The sequence below is a fragment of the Bufo bufo genome, chromosome 7 (genome assembly GCF_905171765.1).
Source record: "Bufo bufo chromosome 7, aBufBuf1.1, whole genome shotgun sequence".
Lineage (NCBI taxonomy): Eukaryota > Metazoa > Chordata > Amphibia > Anura > Bufonidae > Bufo > Bufo bufo.
The window spans coordinates 117,546,483-117,567,356 of record NC_053395.1 but is presented as its reverse complement, the minus strand read 5'-3'; the positions used below and the strand labels follow the sequence as shown (position 1 = coordinate 117,567,356).

At 45.9% G+C, this 20,874-nt stretch overlaps 1 protein-coding gene across 3 annotated transcripts in view; it reads left to right on the top strand.

The window, feature by feature from the left end:
• Window positions 1–20,874, top strand: part of GULP1 (GULP PTB domain containing engulfment adaptor 1) — a 729,290-nt gene that overhangs the window by 504,968 nt on the left and 203,448 nt on the right. For 2 of the 3 annotated variants that reach the window (XM_040440801.1, XM_040440800.1), the window contains one exon: window positions 4,110–4,208. In XM_040440801.1, coding sequence (XP_040296735.1) covers window positions 4,110–4,208 — 99 coding nt within the window. The remainder of the gene's footprint in view (window positions 1–4,109; window positions 4,209–20,874) is intronic. The other variant, XM_040440803.1, reaches the window with a different exon arrangement.

Genomic DNA, 20,874 nt, shown 5'->3' with positions numbered 1-20,874 from the left:
AATAGAGAATCACTCACAAAAAATGTGAGTACACGTGCTGAGCCTGCACCTACGATGTAACACCAAAAGAGAGAACAAGGCTAGCACAAATAATGATGGATATAAACTTTATTATAGTCTCAACAAGAGACAAAATGTATTAAAATGCACATATAAAACACAATACAATGGTAAGTGGGGAGCACTCAGAATAATGGTGCGCCACTGGATAACAGAACGTGTCAAGGCTAGAGAAATGATAAAAATATCCTAAAATATATACGTATGGCACAAAGCCAAATATCAAATATATGAAACCTAGCCAAGGCTAACAGGCCTAGATCAGGGTGAGGTACAATACATGCCAAGATATAAAGTGCATAGTGCAGAGAATGACAAAGTGCATAAGTATATCACATAGAAATAGCCATAGAAAAGCCATGAAGTAAATACCTGAGTGGTGAATCAACAGAGCCCCAACGCACGTTTCGCGTAAGCTTCTTCAGGGGGGAGAGTGTGAGGATATTTTTATAATTTCTCTAGCCTTGACACGTTCTGTTATCCAGTGGTGCTCCATTATTCTGAGTGCTCCCCACTTACCATTGTATTGTGTTTTTTATGTGCATTTTAATACATTTTGTCTCTTGTTGGTTTTGGGACTGTATCATCTGTCCATATGTGAGTAGGTTTTTCTTTTTGATTAGATGCATCCGAGCTTTCTGTGAGTGTATTTTTTCCAGACGATGCCGGATTTGTACTTATTGAATATATATATATATCCTCTATAGGTACTTGCAGCAGGACAGCCATATCTTTGGTGGTCAGCAATACCATTTATATCCAGCTTTGAGCTAAGTATCATATTTATATCTTTATGATCTGTTTTGAGATCACCCTCTGATAAGCCTAAAAAGTTCTAGGTGAAAAGCATTAGTGTCTCCTTCCTTTATTTGGTGTGTTTCAGTGGTACCCATTCATTGGGGTGACCATTGACACCCGTTATTGAATCATCTTCCCCTTTTAGGGTCTTAACAGGGACTGCATAGGACTAGGTTCGGGGACAGGGAACCTCCACCATCAGGGGGCCGCCCTGGGCCAAGAAGTCTGTAGGGCAATTTAGGGTGAGATTTATCTACCCTTGCCTTATCTATAGACATTGTGTTTCCTCGAATTTCCTTTTTCTATCCTGTCACTATGGATGTCTACCTGGGGGTTTTGACTCCTCTGTAAGAATTTCAAATATTTGCATGTCTCTTTGCACTTTGTGTGTGGTACATATATACCTATACCCTTTTTAGTATAATAAAGGTAATTTTAAAAAGTCACTTTCTGTATATGATTATTTTCTATTGATTTATATGTGATAGAGTATCCATTCAATAATCTATGCGGTCTATGGTGTATTCCAATGGGCCGCACCCCAAAAACGAGTGCATGCACTGTTTTTTTGCGGTGTGGAGGCATGGCCAGAAACACCACAAAAGCACTCCGTAGTGCTTCCATGGGGTTCCGATCCGTGCTTCAGCACCGCACCTCAAGGTTTGCAGACCCATTCAAGTGAATAGGTCCACACCCGTGATGCGGGGAGCACACGGCTGGTGTTACGTGTATTGCGGACCCACCGTATGTGTGAGCCCTTAAGCTGTATAGTTGTTCTCAGGACACTGATACCTGCCTACTTGCATTACTTCATCACCTGGCAATTGGGATTTGCCTACAACATTGGGCCACTTTTATGTTTTTTTTTCCAGGGCCACTTAACGTTCCCAGTCTGCCCCTGGTAATGCTTAATTAATCTCAAATCACACACTTAAGATAAAACACACTTTAGATGAAAAAACACTCAAACGCTCGCAAACTTGCTTTTTCATTCTGCTTATAAGGCCTCTTGCACATGACCGTATGGCTTTTTCAGTAATTTGCGGTCCTCAAAAAACGAATTTGCAAAAAATACGGATGACGTCTATGTGCATTACGTTTTTTGCCGAACTGAACAGCTGGGCCCCTGATAGAACAGTACTATCCTTGTTCATTATGCGGACAATAATAGGACATGTTCTATCTTTGAATGGAACAGAAAAACTGAAATATGGAAACGGAAGGCATACGGAGTACCTTCCTTTTTTTGCGGATCCATTGAAATGAATGGTTCCTTATACGGTCCGTATACGGTATGCAAAAAAAAACGGAACAGAAACGAAAAAAAAAATGCGTTTGTGTGCAAAAGGCCTCAGCTGCGAACAGTCTTCAGATTTTTTTTCCACTGGATTCAAAGTCACATCCATGACACATGCTTTCAGACCACATGCTGCTCTCAGAATGGCATCTCTGGTTTTCGAGCAAAAGGACATGCTTTTTTTTCCCATTTCCTGTGTAAGATGTGCAAATATGTTACTGTAGGTAAATGCTTCAAAAACACATATGGCATACATCAATTTTGGATTAAGGATTATGTGTTGTAACACTGACTATAAAGTATACATAACTATGCGTTAACTTTTGACCTACATTGCTAGATTGGTCAACCAAAAAGTTAAAGGTTTGAATCCTGAAACATGTAAATCATATTCAGAACCACAAGGACAGGAACATCTCCGATGCAGTAGCATATTTTATCTCTGGCCATAATGGTTCAGCTAAATCTTTTATGGTAATGGGAATTCAGCGAATTCGTAAACAAATCAGGGGAGACCAGACGTGTGCTTTTGGCCTACAGGTGAAGAAGGTTGAATGATACATAATTGAGCATTATTCTCAATTAAAATCCATAATTAAGATTTCATGCTGGATAGACATGAGCTAATTTCTTAAAATTCAATTCTGGTCTGAACTGGCTGAATTAGTCGTCCGAATAGCTTTGAAGAATGAGAGTGCCACAAGTGCCCCAATTACTTGAAAACCTTTCTTTCTCTCTACTTTCTGGGTGTGCCCCTGACTACAGAATATTGTAAAGTTGGTTTCCAAAAATATATTTGCCACCTTAGGGTGGGTTCACATCACGTTTTATGCCTCCGTTTGACGTATACTGTATGTTAAAAAAAAAAAGGATACAAAAATGCAGCACACCGCTTTCTTGTATCCTGCACAGTCTGGTTAAAAAAAAGTATAATTTTTTTTTTTACAATGGTAAAAAAAAAAAGTATACTTTATATTTTTTTTTTACAATGGAACTCTATGGTGAATGGATGCCACTCTATGGCAGGAATCTGAGGCATCCGTTTAACGTATATGTTTTTTGTAAATCTTAAAAGGATGGGAAAAATGTGATGTGAATTCCTTTCAATGGGTCTGTGCACATGAGCGTTGGTTTTCACGCATCACTTGTTCGTTGCGTGAAAATCGCAGCATGCTCTATATTCTGTGTTTATTCTGCAACACTAGCCCCATAGAAGTGAATGGGGCTGCGTGAAAATTGCATCGCATTCACAAGCAAGTGCTGATGTGATGCGTTTTTCACGGATGGTTGCTAAGAGATGTTGTTTGTAAACCTCCAGTTTTTTATCACACGAGTGAAAAACATCAATCAATGTGCATTGCACCCGCGCAATAAAAACTGAACAACTGAACACGGTTGCATACAAAACTGAATGAACTTGCTTGCGAAATTGCGCATTTTTAACTGAACGCATCCGCAACGCATCCGGACCTAATCCGCTCACGCTCGTCTGCAAGGGTCCTTAGGGTGCTTTCACATGAAGGCTTTTAATGCCATTTTTCTGTTTGTTTGTTTTTTTCACTTTTTGTGGTGTTTTTTGCATGCTGCTTTTTTTCTGGTAAAAACACTAGCTCCAGATGGCCTATGGAAAACATGAAATGCAGGACACACAAGTGTTTTTTGGCACGGGCGATTTTCTTAATTAGATTCGCTTTTTCCTCTTTTTTGCTTCTTTTTCATTCAAAATATGCTGCATGTTGTAGCTTTTGGAGATATACATTTTCATATCACCCTCTCTATAGGGGAAAAACCTTGTGAAGAAAACACTAGTGGTGAGGTTTTTTTTTGCTAGAAAATGCCAGAGCCATTCTTGTGTGGGGACCTTTAAAGGCTTTTTATAAAAATGAAAAATAAAAAAACTGATAAGTATACTAAATAAAATAACAGTGTGTTCTAAATGTATTATGTCTTTTAGAAAAAGATTTGTTTGGAGCAGAACCATTTGATCCATTTTGCTGTGCTGTGGGTGACTATACACCAGATATACAGTCCAAACTTGATGAGATGCAGGTAAGTTATTAAAGAGGCTTTGTCACACAAAATGCAGGGCCATCAGCAGGCTGCATGTTATAGAACAGGAGAAGTTGGGCAGATTGATATTTAGTTTTGTAGAAAATATTCCGTAAAACTCGCAATTTATACATTTAGATCTTGCCTTTTCTGAAGCTAAAGGCTAGGGACACCTTTGGGACATGTTTTTGTTATTGGATTCTACTTATTTTGGGCAATTTTTTTTTCAGTAGGTCTTTACTAAAATGTTTCTTCTGTACACCTTCAGCTTCTGCTTGCAGATGTCACTTTCTGTTTACACTGAGTGCCATCAGAGAGCTGCTCTGACAGGCCCATGTGTAGCCCTTATCTCCTGACATCTCATATGCACCTCGACAGAACCAGTCTGCAGATAAAAGCTCTACAGCAGGGATCAGCAACCTCCAGCACTCCAGCTGTTCTGAAACTACAACTCCCAGTTACAATAGCAGCCAAGTAAGTTTGCATGCTGGGAGTTGTAGTTTCATAGCATCTGGAGTGCAGAAGGTTGCTGACCCCTGCTTTACAGAGAAAACTGCTGAAGATGTTTAAAAAATGAGTTCCACTTGTCAGTTAGTATTTGCCCTTGGTGACTAAATTCAGCTGATTTGATTTTGTCTTTCTGGTTTCCTTCAATGCTTCATTGGATTATAGCGGCAGAGATGGTTAGTATTGTGAAAATTTCCTTTTTAATATGTTGGACATCAAGACATGGGATATGGGTTGAAACAGAACTAAAGCTTTGTACTGTATCAGTTTATAGTGTACACTGCAAGATTTATTTTTCTGTTTATGGACAAATACAATGAAGTGTAGAAATAGCAATTACTAGGTTCCTAAAAAAAAGTTTGTCTTTTTTCTTGTACTTTATTTTTGCATTTTTCCGAAGTATTAAAAAAGGTGAAAAAAATGGCTGCCTACATGGCTGCGGCCCTCAAGCTGTTGTAAAACTACAACTCCCATCATGCCCTGCTGTAGGCTGATAGCTGTAGATTGACGAGGCATGCTGGGAATTGCAGTTTTGCAACAGCTGGAGGGCCGCAGGTTGGGCATCTCTGCTATATACCAAGTATTAATATTAAATGGTTATTCAGGTTTCCCCAAATAAATGTCATTCTTTGAGTAATGATAAAGTTGTATAATCTTACAAAGTTTACAAATGATTACAGTTACAGTACAGTTATCAGAGCTCTTTCTCTAAAACAGCATTGAGAATATGGGCATGCTGGCTTAGCTATTTTCCAAGTTATGCTTTAAAGGGGTTGTCCCACTTCAGCAAATGGCAATTTATTATGTAGAGAAAGTTAATATAAGGCCTCTTTCACACAAGTGAGTTTTCCGCGCGGATGCGATGTGTGACGTGAACGCATCACACCCGCATTAAATCCTGACCCATTCATTTCAATGGGTCTGTGTACATGAAAGTTTTTTTTCACTTATCAGTTCTGTGTTTAATGAAAAACGCAGCATGTTCTATATGCAGCATTTTTTACGCAGCCCTGGCCCCATAGAAGTGAATAGGGCTTCAGTGAAAAATGCATTGCATCTGGAAACAAGTGCTGATGTGATGCGTCTTTCACTGATGGTTGCTAAGAGATGTTGTTTGTAAACCTTCAGTTTTTTTATCACGCACGGGATAAACGCATCAAAATGCAATCTATCCGCGCGGAAAAAACTAAATGCAATTGCAGACAAAACTGACTGAACTTTCTTGCAAAATGGTACGAGTTTCACTAAACGCATCCAGAGCCAATCCGCCACGGCCTAAGGCACTTATTAATGTATTGTGATTGTTTGTATTGTCTCCTTTGCTGGCTTGATTCATTTTTCTATCATACTGTATTACACACTGCTCATATACAGGTGTTACGACCACCAGTGCAGCGTACTCAAGTTGTGTGTAATAGTGTTCCTGGATGTAGTAGTGCAATAAACACTAACCTGAGACGGCTGACTCTCTGCATAGGCAGGTGATGGTAGAAATTGTTCGTGACGCCAGTGCCAATTAAATGGTGGCACGCCGTTTGCGGATAGCAGGAATAAATGAGGAACACCGTGAGGTTAAAGCAGAACTCCAACTTTAGTAGGTTTCATAGAGACAATAATGGAATCGCAGTTCCTTGGCATACAGTCGATTTTGCAATACGGTTGATGCAGGCAATATAGATGGAGCAAGGTGATTACAGAGTGTTTAACACAGGACTTGCAGTACAGGAGCTTGCACTCTATCTCTGACTGATCCTGGAATATAGCAAATCTTCTCCAAGGCCCAATAACCTAGCTCTGGCTTTATATCCTTGGTTTTAGCTTTATAGAGTTCCTCCTCTGTTCTCTTGAGTACCTCTTGCTTCCTTTGATCTTTGCCTCTGTCTCTTTCTTTGCTTTCTCAGGCTCTTCAGCTTAAATATTCCTGTTTCTGCATAAGGGAATTCAGGAGGGGAACCTTCTCCTGATGGCAGGCTTCAGGCCTGGACTGGTTTCTGACATTGTCTAGTCTCCAACTGTAGACTACAGACACTAGACTCCGTCTCCCTTTCACTTCCCTGACTGGGCCTTATATAAACTAGGGCTCCCTAGCTCCCTCTAGTGACTAGAAGCTGGAATGACACCCCTAGCAGGCCTGTACATGCAAGTTTCACAGTAATAGGGAAACACATAGCATTACATTACATGACATTTTATAAAACTGACATATACCAACTTCCCCATAAGTAAGGGGAGACGACAGCACACCAAGTGACACTTTTGTAGTGACGGGCATTACAGTCCCCGTACACTACATACCCCACTGCTTTAAGCTGAGTACGACCTCGTACTCCATCAGGGCTCGCCCAACTGGAATCTCTACCTGAAACAGAAAATAGAGACATGCAGGCATACATACATGTAATTCATCTGCATTTACATTCACATCAGGTCCAATTGGCAAAGGTGAAGTGTGGTGACAAGGGGCGTCGTTCTCTTCTCTCAGGATAGTGAATGGAACTGGGGTGCTGACCTGGCACAGCGTAACATTATAACCAGGATAGTCCATGACAATGAATAAGTCCATAATAGAACAGCAAAATGGATAAAACAGTACAAAAGTTCTTGGAGGCTCAAAGAACAAACATGAGTCCGTACCCAGGTTACTTTCCTATAAATCAGAGGCTCTCGTGCGGTGGAGTCCATCTCTGGGCACATTTCCTTTAAAAGAGCAAAATTCTCAGAGGCTCAGGTTCTTTTGAGTCTGTCTCCGGGCACGGTTCCTTAGTATGAAGTTGCACAATAAAAGGACAGCAAAGACAAGTGCTGTAATACCCCTGATCAACCTGAAAAGGGGGTGAAGGGTAAAAGGTGCAACTAAGGAACAGGCACAACTTGGCGTGGGGGTAGCAAAAGCAGGCAGGAGGTCCTGAAAACAAACTTGGCCTTGTTAGCTTTATTACTTCAGTGGTCAACACCTACCACTGAGCCGTGGATGAACTGGCAGCCGCAACAAAGGACCAGGAAACGTAGGACTCCTGTCCTGGAAGGGTTAACACCATATTTCTGCGGTGAAATAAATCAAAGGCCTAGCAGGCTGATTCACAGTGGCATATCGTAACCACTTGGCTCTGCTGGCAAGTACGGCCTGTAGTAGTCCTCTACAGGAGGATGGGCCCACATAACTGTATTGGGGGGCAGCTGCAAGGTGAAGGGGCCCCTAATAGGTATTGGCCCCATGGGCCTAGGGGTAAACCCTTGAGTGGACCGTACCGGTCCCGGCATAATGATTGTGGGGTGGAATGGTGTGGTTACCGCCGCCTCAAGCGGTCCGGTGGGCTCTGCGCAGCTATTCACAACTACCGGAGGTCTTCTTTGGGGCACTGGCGGAGCGGTGGCAGCAGAAGGTGGTCTACGGGTGGTGACAGGCACCCTTACCTCGTCCTTCTTTGGCGGCGTCTGGATCCTGGCGGTCGCGATCTTGCGCAGCTCCCGCAACTTCTCCTCCAGCCGGACAATCTGCTCACCGATGCTCTCTGTGTCGGAGTCGCTGTCATCTGCTGGCGCCGCCGGCGCAGGTACAGTCACCGATGGTGCGGACTCGGCCTCTGCAGGTTCTGGTGATGCATCGGGTCTCCGACCCTTCCGGATGTTCTCCAAGGTAGCATGAAGTCCTTTCAAGTTTTCCATATCTTGTATGGTCTTCTCCCGACGAGGCAGCTCGGGGGACGGATAGGGGCTCACCCATTTCTCCAACACGGTTGGCTGCCAGAAGACGTTAGGCCCAATGAAGGAGCTCCGCTCCTGAAAGGCGTGATGGGCCGGCTCTGGAGAGTGTTCAGGTTCCCGCTCGCAGCCAGAGTAGTCTTCTCCTTCTTCTGCCTCCCAGTCCTCAGGTTCTCGCTTGGGACGGGTCACAGCAGTCGCATAAGGGCCTCGCAGGCTCTCGGCAGGGGTGTACTCCACTTCCTCTCCCTCACGGAGGCTGTGCTGATAAGAAGGGAGGTAGTCTCTCTTGACAGACCTTCTATTCACATATATGTCTCTGCCAGTCAGATAGTCTTGTATGAACCCGTAGCCACGGATTTTGTCGAAGGACACCACCACTCCCTTTCTCCTTTCCAGGCGGGGTTGGGTGTTAGTGTGCTTTTCATGGATTGTTTTAGTCAATTCTTCATAAACGATTTTGGTCTTGGTATTCCGCTTTATAGCGGCCTCCCGGATCTCCGCCATTAGTGAGGACCATTTGAAAGAGGGCTGAAAAAAGTCTCTCCACGAGCCATAGCAGGGCTCTGGTTCTTTCTCCCTTGGGCGGCAGGCGGGTTTCTCCGGTCCCGGAGAGTAGGCCGGTGGAGCCTCCTCTGGCTCTACACCGATGTCAGTCATTTTTGCAATCTCAGGTGCGGACGCTGCAGCAACGCTCTGCTCACTTTCCAACATGCTCGATCCTTCTCTGGAGAGCGATAGGGTCGCGTCAATTAAAACAGCCAGCTCCTCCCATTGCACTGGGAGGCCGCCCCCCAGGTATTCCAGTATATGGAAGGCGGTGTCCATGCTGGCAGACATGCAAATGTCCAGATAAGCAGTGGCGCCTGACCTTGAACTCTTTCCCGCTTTTTCCTCAGAAAGGCGCCAATTTTTCCCGCCTTTCCGGGATGAAGGTGACGCAGCAGTAAATTCAGCAAGCTCAGCGGCCATCTTTAGCAAAACGCTGTCCATTCACTGACAGCAAGCAGGATTGTAAAAAGTCCACAAAACCACACTCCGATGTGGCGATTTTCTTCCTCTTGGTAGCGCAACACTGCACAGCGCTTTTTAGAGGTTTTTGGTACACTTTGGTTATAATTTTCAGTCCACAAAGTCCACTTGAATAAAACAGGCAAATTGTCACTTTGATCATAGGGCAACTGTATAAGGCACAAAGTTCACGCTTCTTGCACTAGAAAGCGTGCGTATCCTGTTCGTGACGCCAAAAGAGAGGTGCAGCGTACTCAAGTTGTGTGTAATAGTGTTCCTGGATGTAGTAGTGCAATAAACACTAACCTGAGACGGCTGACTCTCTGCATAGGCAGGTGATGGTAGAAATTGTTCGTGACGCCAGTGCCAATTAAATGGTGGCACGCCGTTTGCGGATAGCAGGAATAAATGAGGAACACCGTGAGGTTAAAGCAGAACTCCAACTTTAGTAGGTTTCATAGAGACAATAATGGAATCGCAGTTCCTTGGCATACAGTCGATTTTGCAATACGGTTGATGCAGGCAATACAGATGGAGCAAGGTGATTACAGAGTGTTTAACACAGGACTTGCAGTACAGGAGCTTGCACTCTATCTCTGACTGATCCTGGAATATAGCAAATCTTCTCCAAGGCCCAATAACCTAGCTCTGGCTTTATATCCTTGGTTTTAGCTTTATAGAGTACCTCCTCTGTTCTCTTGAGTACCTCTTGCTTCCTTTGATCTTTGCCTCTGTCTCTTTCTTTGCTTCCTCAGGCTCTTCAGCTTAAATATTCCTGTTTCTGCATAAGGGAATTCAGGAGGGGAACCTTCTCCTGATGGCAGGCTTCAGGCCTGGACTGGTTTCTGACATTGTCTAGTCTCCAACTGTAGACTACAGACACTAGACTCCGTCTCCCTTTCACTTCCCTGACTGGGCCTTATATAAACTAGGGCTCCCTAGCTCCCTCTAGTGACTAGAAGCTGGAATGACACCCCTAGCAGGCCTGTACATGCAAGTTTCACAGTAATAGGGAAACACATAGCATTGCATTACATGACATTTTATGAAACTGACATATACCAACTTCCCCATAAGTAAGGGGAGACGACAGCACACCAAGTGACACTTTTGTAGTGACGGGCATTACAGTCCCCGTACACTACACCAGCAGCAGTGGTCGTATTTGCAAACTATAGGAAAAAACGCTGGTCTATGCGTGCTCTTATAGTCTTAGCCACCAGAGAGGCCAGTGCCTTTTCCTGTAGTGTGCAAGCACAGCCACCGCTGCTGAATTCTAGTGTGGTCATAACACCTGGAAACAAGCAGTGTATAATGTGATGTAAAAATGAATTAAGCCAGCAAAGGAGACAATATTGACAATCACAATACATCAGTAAGTGCCTTGTATCAACTTTTTCTACATGATAAATGCTATCTACTGAAATGAGACAACCCCTTTAAGACCTGTTCAAAAGTCTGAGTATTGACTTTGGATAGCAACATTACAACTGCTTGTGTGAGATACTTAGCGGCACATTTATTAATAACCCCTATTTCTGGCGGTGGATCTGCTGGAGTTATGAACAGGCACTGACCTCTAAATAACTTTGGTGGAACCTCTGCCACTTCTAAATGTAAGACAACTTCCTTACTGAAGGAAAACTGATTTGAATGTGACATTATGTATTGGCTAGCCTATCCACTAAACCTAAATTGAATTTCTTTGCAAATACATATAAATTAGAACAAAATTTGCTAATCCTTATCACAGTCATATAATTCTCTCCATGAGGTCATTACATGGTCTCATTTATGTGATCGCAAGCTCAGTGTATAGATGAGCAAATCAATTCTATTGATTTAAATTAATCAGGTTAGTTAGGATCTGAATTTTTTTAGGATTCTGTAGGTCATACAATAGTGAACATGACGTTGGTAATGGTTACTGGTCCGCCATCTTAGCACACCAATTATTACCTTCCACTACCCACTCTTAAATAAAACTCAGACACTATAGTGGATTTTATCGGCCACAGCAGCTGTTTTATACAAACATACAAAAATATAAATAACACAAACGACAAAGTAAGGTCCTCGGAGTCTACATAATTAATTAACTTAAATTCCCATTGTCACGGATGATGTTGAAAATAGCTGGAAGTTATGAATAAACGTCCAAAAAACGTCCCACCGCTCGATTTACTTTTATTCTGGCTTTATTTATGCGCTTCACGACCTAGTCCCTTCATACCTTCCGAGGCACTATGTCAGACCATACCATCACCATCCCCGGAAACAGTGACCACAAATGCAACAAGTCGAACTTCATGTCCCTGATCAATTCACAACATGGCCTCAATTCCAGGTCATTCCCCCCAACATGCAGCACCAATATGTCTGGGGGGGCGATCCAGCCTAACAAATCTGTGGACCTCCGGCAAAACCCCACTCCATAACATACTTCTCAGACCCAGCCAATGGAGCCTCGCCTCCTCCCTGGAAAACCCAAACTGATGTCCCTCTGGCTGCACTTCTGCCCTCAGAGCTCCCCAGAACACGAAGAAATGACCTAAAATCCATACAAGGGCCGGAGAAAAACCTGAAAAGAGAAAACAAACAAGAAATAAACACACTAACCACTGAAAACGCACTGCCAACAAGCATCCTAAACTGCACCCACATTCTGCGACCCACCCAGTCGAACATAGGACCAGAACCTTATTGACTCCCAACGCCCTATTTCCGAATCACATCCTCCTCAAGGCCCAGGCGGGCAGCTTCGGTAGCTGCCCCTATCCTAAACGAGTGCCCCATGTAATCCTTCGAATCAATCCCCAACAACCGCAAACACCGCCGGAAGACAGCAATAAACTGGAAACAGGACAAACATGTCCCATCCCTGTAAACCAATAAAGGAAGAGTATCCCTACGCTCCACTGCCCAATAGTCCGTTAAACACTTTACCAGACACATATCGCAACCTGGAACCGAAAACAGCCCCACCCTGCAACCTCTACCTTCAGGATCGGTCTTTGACTTCCAGATCCCCATAAAAATCCACATCCTCCCCAAACAAACCTAACGGATGATTCACCCTATCACTAACTAACTCTCCCAACCTAAGGGCCCCAAAAAAAGCCAGCGCAAACGCCAAACGGAACAACTTATTCTCAAAATCCGAAAAACAAACCTCTCCAAACCTAACCCCCAGATCAATCAACAGCTGAAAAGAAACCGGCCTGCGACGATCTTCTCCTGAACGCAAACGCCTCCACCCTTTCATAGCCTGCGACACCAAAAACTATTTTGTGATCTCCGGGAACCTCCGTACCTTAAACCGAAACGCCAAACCCGCCACGCACCTGTTCAATTTTGCAACCGACCATCCTTCGTCCCTGCAATGGCCCAAAACAGCAGCAAAGGAATCTCAAAATCTCCCCCAAACACATCCAATGCATCACACCAACCTTCCCAATACCTCTAAGCTGATGAATACGCAGGACACGTGCCCGTGCTAACGACAATCTAATAAGCGTGGCTACAGTTCTTCTAGCAGATCCCAGAGATAATTCAAACATACCAAACCCACGTCATCCGCTTCTGGTGCCAACTGCCTGAACCGCTCCCACTGCAAACGAGACAGCGTGTCAGAAATGCAACTTTGAACCCAAAGCACATGCACCACCACAACCCACGCATTGATAGATAAACAAGACAGAACTAAATGCTGTAACAATCTTACCACTGGTGGGGATGAGGCAGATAACTGGTTAATTGCCTGAACCACACCCAAATTGTCACAGTGGAAACGGACCTTCCATTCCCAAAAAAGTTCACCCCAAAGAACGACCGCCTTGACAATCGGGAACAGCTCAAGCAATGCCAAATTACGCACCCAACCTCTTGAGACCCACTGGTTGGGCCAGCGATCCGCACACCATTGAACCTGACAAAACACTCCAAACCCCACCAGCCGCATCTGAATACAACTCAAAATCAAATGAATCCACAACTCCAGCCATGACCAAAGCCCGCCCATTAAAAGTCTCCAAAAATGAAGCCCAAACCCGCAAATCCTCCCTCAACTCCCTACCTAACCGAATAAAATGATGGGGGGAAGCCACCCCAGCAGTAGCCGCTGCTAATCTCCTGCAGAAAATTCTCCCCATCAGCATAATGCGACAGGCAAAATTTAGCTTACCCAGAAGAGACTGTAACTCCCGTAACCAAATCTTCCTCCTCCGAACTGCCCTGCCACTTCCTGTCGCAACCCACACAACTTGTCCTTCAGTAAACGACACTCCATTTTTTCCATGTCAATAACAATCCCCAAAAAACTGAGCTTTGTGGTCGGGCCAACCGTTTTTTTTCCTGCGCCAATGGAACACCAAAACTCTTAAACACTGACTTCAAAGAAAGCAACAATATGGAACACACCCCAGAATCCGGAGGGCCCAAACACAAAAAATCATCCAAGTAATGGATGATGGTGAAAACAACCCGAAACATCGGACACTACCCATTCCAGAAACGTGCTAAATGTTTCAAAGTACGCGCAGGACAATTAACACCCCATAGGAAGGCACCGGTCCACAAAATACCCCCCCTCCCAGTAACAACCCAACAGATGTAAACTTTCCGGGTGCACCGGAAGCAAGCGAAATGCCGCCTCAACATCCGTTTTTGCCAACAAAGCCCCAACCCTCAACTACCTGACCCACTCTAATGCCGCGTCAAACAAGGTATAAACCACCAAACAAAGCTCAGGGTCTATACCATCATTGACCGACGTATCCCTTGGAAATGACAAATGATGAATGAGTCGAAATTTATTTGTGTCCTTCTTCGGCACAACACCCAAAGGATATACCCTTAAATCCTCAAACGGAGGCAAAGTAAACGGACCCGCCATCTTACCCAATAGCACTTCCTATGCTAACTTTTCTGCACAACCCCTGGATGTTCCCTTGCTGACGGTAAATTCCTAGTGCCCAAAACTGCCCCTGCTGGAACAAACGCAATCCGGAACCCAAACTAAAAACCCTCCAGCAATAACGCTGCCGCTTCTTGATCTAGATATCTACTTAGGAACGGCTCCATCTTTTCCAGCCGCACTGGCGTCATTCCCTTTTGCAGCAGTGTCTCCCCATTTCTGCTTTCCCACTTTAAAACATCTATTGGCTCCATGACTGCCCCCGCAAGTGGAGCACTCGTGCTTTAACTTGCACTTTTCCCCAAATTTACATCCCCCTTCATTAAATAGGAAACATAACCATTTTGCAGATGCTGCTGCAAAACTGGATTGACCCGATCCGCCACCCTCTGAACGAAAGGACTGCCCCAACCTAACTGGCCGGGGTCACCTTCAGCCACAAAGCAATATCCTTGTGGTTCTACCTAATACTCGGGCGCACCGCCATCCGCTGCCTCAATTGCTCATCATAACGCAACCAAGCCTGCCCCATAAGCCTCACCGATAATGTCCAAATAACAAAACCGAGCCGAACAATTTTCCGGTGCGTTCTCCCCCACCACGCTAGAGCAAAAATAGCGAACGCTTGAAGCCAATTTGATAAGGTGCGAGGAATTAAACAATATCGCCTCTTCTCCTCCTCATCCTTCTTGCTCTCATCATTCTTTACCCTATCCAAATTAAACCGCTCCAGCGGGAGCAGAGAAAATATATCCACATACTCCCCTTTCCAAACCCGCTCCCTCACTTCTTGTTTCAAGTGCGCCCCTACAGACTTAGACTTCGCCCCTTGCTGGATCATCCAAGCGCGGACCCCCCGCTTGCATCTGCACAGCATCCCGCAAAGCTGACCCCACAGACACCCCAGTACCCCCAGCTGCCAATCCGGTCCCACCAGACCCTCCAGCACCCCATGCCTGACTCAGCGATGGCTGAGCAACCCCAGCCCCTGTTAACAAGCCCAATAAACCCCCCAACAACTGACCTAACCTTCTCCCCAATTCCCCAGACAGCATTCCCGCCCCACTACCTCCTGGACCAGCCGCCAACTGCGAAAATTTACACATTGCGTACTCACCAAGCTGCCCGGCACTGTGAACCGCGCAGCCGCAACTCCAGAATCCGGACGCGATGAGCAGCCGACTTCTCCACCCGCAGCAGAACGGTCGTCAGATGATCTTGAACTTCCGCAAACTTGACATTGCGAAGTCATCTCAGGGGATGAAGGTCCAACGCTGAAGAAATGGGCTCAATAAAGATGAACTTGAGAAGGCTGCCCCCCTGCTCCTGGACAGCAGGTGGCGATGTTACCAAAGGAATGCACGTCTATCAGTGCAGGCCAAGCCAGGCCAGCCCCGTGCTGCCCGTTCCCGACTGCTAGGCCTGAAGCCTCCTCACCACCTCCTGCTTGGATCCTTGCAGGAGTGGTGCCAATGTCACTCCCCATGCAGGGCAGGCCCCACCGAGATTGGAAAACCTGCCACTCCAGCTCCTGTACCATCGATGCCTGCTGCTCTGGAGGGGGAAGGGGGAACCCGCCCCCCCTTCCTGGGTCCCGCCGCACAACAAGATTCCTCCCACGTCGGGGAGACCTAGAAGAAGGGTGGCCCCTAGGCCCCTGGCGTAGAGAGTTCCTGAAGGGGCTCCTAATCTGGTGCCGGACCCTGGGCGCCCTCCTCACCTGTCTCTCTACCTGCTGCGGGGAGGCATCCACCCAGGCAGCCCCCAGCACACTCCATCTGCCCCAGAAGCCAATCAGGACCCCGGGATTCAGCTGCTGACCGCAGCTGCTGGAACATAGCTTCCAAGTCAGCCATGGATAAAAGGTAATGGGATAGGTACAAAGTGTTACAGGGCAGGTGTGGATTGTCCCCTTCAATACCCAAAATGGCACCTCACTCTCCCCCTTGCCTCCCTTTTTAAACCTAATACCCACCCCCATTCAGCCTGCCCCACCTCCCCATTTAAATCCACCACTCACTATTCAGCACACTTCCCTTAACCACCGCCAGTCATGCCGGCCTCCCCCCAAGGCTTTGCCTCCAGTCTGGCCTTACTTTCATCTAAAAAATCAAGATGTAGAGTGGATATAAAAAGTCTACACATCCCTGTTAAAATGTCAGGTTTCTATGCTGTAAAAAAAAATTAGACAAAGGCCTCATGCACACGACCATTTTTGTGGTCCGCATCCGAGCCACATTTTTTGCGGCTCAAGTGCGGATCCATTAACTTCAATGGGGCTGCAAAAGATGCGGACAGCACTCCGTGTGCTGTCTGCATCCGTTGCACCCTTCCGTGGCATAAAAAATATAGCATGTCCTATTCTTGTCCGTTTTGCAGACAAGAATAGGCATTTCTACAATGGGCCACCGGTTCCGTTCCACAAATTGCGGAAGGCACACGGGCAGCTTCCGTTTTTTGTGGATCCGCAGTTTGCGCATCGCAAAAAACGGCACGGTCGTGTGCATGAGGCCAAAGTTAAATTATTTCAAAACTTTTTCCACCTTTTAGGCCTCATGCACACGACCGTATTTTTTTGCGGTCCGCAAAAACGGGTTCCGTTTTTCCGGGATCCGTGACCGTTTTTTCGTCCGTGGGTCTTCCTTGATTTTTGGAGGATCCACGGACATGAAAAAAAAGTCGTTTTGGTGTCCGCCTGGCCGTGTGGAGCCAAACGGATCCGTCCTGAATTACAATGCAAGTCAATGGGGACGGATCCGTTTGACGTTGACACAATATGGTGCAATTTCAAACGGATCCGTCCCCCATTGACTTTCAATGTAAAGTCAGGAGTTAATATACCATAGGATCGGAGAATATATTTTAACTTGAAGCGTCCCCATCACCACGGGAACGCCTCTATGTTAGAATATACCGTCGGATATGAGTTAGATCGTGAAACTCAAATCCGACAGTATATTCTAACACAGAGGCGTTCCCATGGTGATGGGGACGCTTCAGGTTAGAATATACTAAAAGAACTGTGTACATGACTGCCCCCTGCTGCCTGGCAGACCCCCCCCCCCCTGTTTTTAACTCATTGGTGGTCAGTGCGGCCGGCCCCCCTCCCTCCCCTGTAGTTAACTCATTGGTGGCCAGTGGGCCCCCCTCCCTCCCCTGTAGTTAACTCTTTGTTGTCCAGTGCGGCCGGCCCCCCTCCCCTGTAGTTAACTCTTTGTTGTCCAGTGCGGCCGGCCCCCCCTCCCTCCCCTGTAGTTAACTCGTTGGTGGCCAGTGGGCCCCCCCCCCTCCCTCCCCCTTCTAATTAAAATCTCCCCCCCTATCATTGGTAGCAGCGGAGAGTACCGATCGGAGTCTCAGTTTAATCGCTGGGGCTCCGATTGGTAACCATGGCAACCAGGACGCTACTGCAGTGCCGGTTGCCATGTTTACTTAGCAATTTGTAGAAGCATTATACTTACCTGCGAGCTGCGATGTCTGTGTCCGGCCGGGAGCTCCTCCTACTGGTAAGTGACAGGTCTGTGTGGCGCATTGCTTAATGACCTGTCACTTACCAGTAGGAGGAGCTCCCGGCCGGACACAGACATCGCAGCTCGCAGGTAAGTATAATGCTTCTACAAATTGCTAAGTAACCATGGCAACCGGGACTGCAGTAGCGTCCTGGTTGCCATGGTTACCGATCGGAGCCCCAGCGATTAAACTGGGACTCCGATCGGTACTCTCCGCTGTCACCAATGATAGGGGGGGGAGATTTTAATTAGGAGAGGGAGGGGGGAGGGCCCACTGGCCACCAACGAGTTAACTACAGGGGAGGGAGGGGGGGCCGGCCGCACTGGACAACAAAGAGTTAACTACAGGGGAGGGAGGGGGGCCCACTGGCCACCAATGAGTTAACTACAGGGGAGGGAGGGGGGGGGCGGCCGCCCTGGCCACCAATGTGTTAACTACAGGGGGGGGCTGCCCCCTGCTGCCTGGCAGCACCTGCCAGGCAGCAGGGGGCAGTCATGTACACAGTTCTTTTAGTATATTCTAACCTGAAGCGTCCCCATCACCATGGGAACGCCTCTGTGTTAGAATATACTGTCAGATCTGAGTTTTCACAAAGTGAAAACTCAGCTCTGAAAAAGCTTTTATGCAGACGGATCTTCGGATCCGTCTGTATTAAAGTAACCTACGGCCACGGATCACGGACACGGATGCCAATCTTGTGTGCATCCGTGTTCTTTCACGGACCCATTGACTTGAATGGGTCTGTGAACCATTGTCCGTCAAAAAAATAGGACAGGTCTTATTTTTTTGACGGACAGGATACACGGATCACGGTCTCGGCTGCAAAACGGTGCATTTTCAGATTTTTCCATGGACCCATTGAAAGTCAATGGGTCCGCGAAAAAAAAACGGAAAACGGCACAACGGCCACGGATGCACACAACGATCGTGTGCATGAGGCCTTAATGTGAACTATAAACTGTACAACTCAATTGAAAAACAAACTGAAATCTTTTAGGTAGAGGAAAGAAAATATATAAAAATAAAATAAGGGTACTTTCACACTTGCGGAAGGACGGATCCGTCAGGCTGTTTACCCTGTCGGATCTGTCATCGACTATTTCACTGTGCCGCCGGACTGCCGCTCCGTCCCTATTTACTATAATGGGGACGGGGTGGAGCTCCGGCGCAGTATGGCAGTTCGCGGTGAGAGGCCGCCGGACTAAAAAGTCGGACATGCAGGACTTTTAGTCCGGCAGCCTTTCGCCGTGCACTGCCGTGCTGCGCCGGAGCTCCACCCCCGTCCCCATTATAGTCAATGGGGACGGAGCGGCGGTCCGGCAGGCACGGTGAAATAGCGGAAGGACGGATCCGACAGGGTGAACAGCCTGTCGGATCCGTCCTGCCGCAAGTGTGAAAGTAGCCTAATATGGTTGCTTAAGTGTGCACATGCTTAAACTAATACTTTGTTGAAGCACCTTTAGATTTTATTACAGCACTCAGTCTTTTTGGGTATGAGTCTATCAGCTTGGCACATTTTGACTTGGCAAGATTTGCCCACTCTTCTTTGCAAAAACACTCCAAATCTGTCAGATTGTGAGGGCATCTCCTGTGCCCAGCCCTCTTCAGATCACCCCAAAGATTTTCAATCGGATTCAGGTCTGGGCTCTGGCTGGGCCATTCCAAAACTTTAATCTTCTTCTGGTGAAGACATTCCTTTGTTGATTTGTCATGCTGAAAGATGAAGTTCCTCTTCATGTTCAACTTTCTAGCAGAAGCCTGAAGGTTTTGTGCCAATATTGACTAGTATTTGGAACTGTTCATAATTCCCTCTAGCTTAAATAAGGCCCCACCACCATGCTTCACTGTGGGTATGGTGTTCTTTTGGTGATGTGCTGTGTGGTTTTTGTGCCAAACATATCTTTTGGAATTATGGCCAAAAAATTCAACCTTGGTTTCATCAGACCATAGCACCTTTTCCCATATGCTTTTGGGAGACTTCAGATGTGTTTTTGCAAAATGTAGCCTGGCTTGGATGTTTTTCTTTGTAAGAAAAGGCTTTCGTCTTGCCACTGTACCCCATAGCCCAGACATATGAAGAAAACGGGAGATTGTTGTCACATGTACCACACAGCCAGTACTTGCCAGATATACCTGCAGCTCCTTTAATCTTGCTGTAGGCCTCTTGGTAGCCTCCCAGACCAGTTTTCTTCTTGTCTTTTCATCAATTTTGGAGGGACGTCCAGTTCTTGGTAATGTCACTGTTGTGCCATATTTACTCCACTTGATGATAACTGTCTTCACTGTGTTCCATGGTATATCTAATGCCTTGGACATTCTTTTGTACCCTTCTCCTGAGTGATATCTTTTAACAATGAGATCCCTCTGATGCTTTGGAAGCTCTCTGTGGACCATGGCTTTTGCTGTGGGATGCGACTAAGAAAATTTCAGGAAAGACCAACTAGAGCAGCTGAACTTTATTTGGGGTTAATCAGAGGCACTTTAAATGATGGCAGGTGTATGCTGACTCCTATTTAACATGATTTTGAATGTGATTGCTTAATTCTGAACACAGTTACATCCCCAGTTATAGGAGGGTGTGCACACTTATGCAACCAAATTATTTTAGTTATTTTTGTTCCCTCCACCTAAAAGATTTCAGTTTGTTTTTAAATTGAGTGGTACAGTTTATAGGTCACATTAAAGGTGGAAAAAGTTGTGAAATGATTTATCTTTGTCAAATTTTTTTACAGCGCAGAAACCTGACATTTTAACAGTCCACTGTATATCAATTTTTCTTCCAAACTTTAAAGAAAACTAAGCCCCTCATGCCACCAGTTGTAATGTGAGTATCCAAAGTCAATGCTCAGTGGTTTAACCAGGGGCTTAGCTATAGGGGGTGCAGAGGTAGCAGTAACTACCGGGCGCAGGAGCCTGAGGGGGCCCAAAGACCCTTGTGCCATATAAGAAGACACCGGTATTATAGAAAGTCAATAATCTGGCATTGAGGGAAAGGGGGGATGAACTCTTGCACGAGGACCCATAA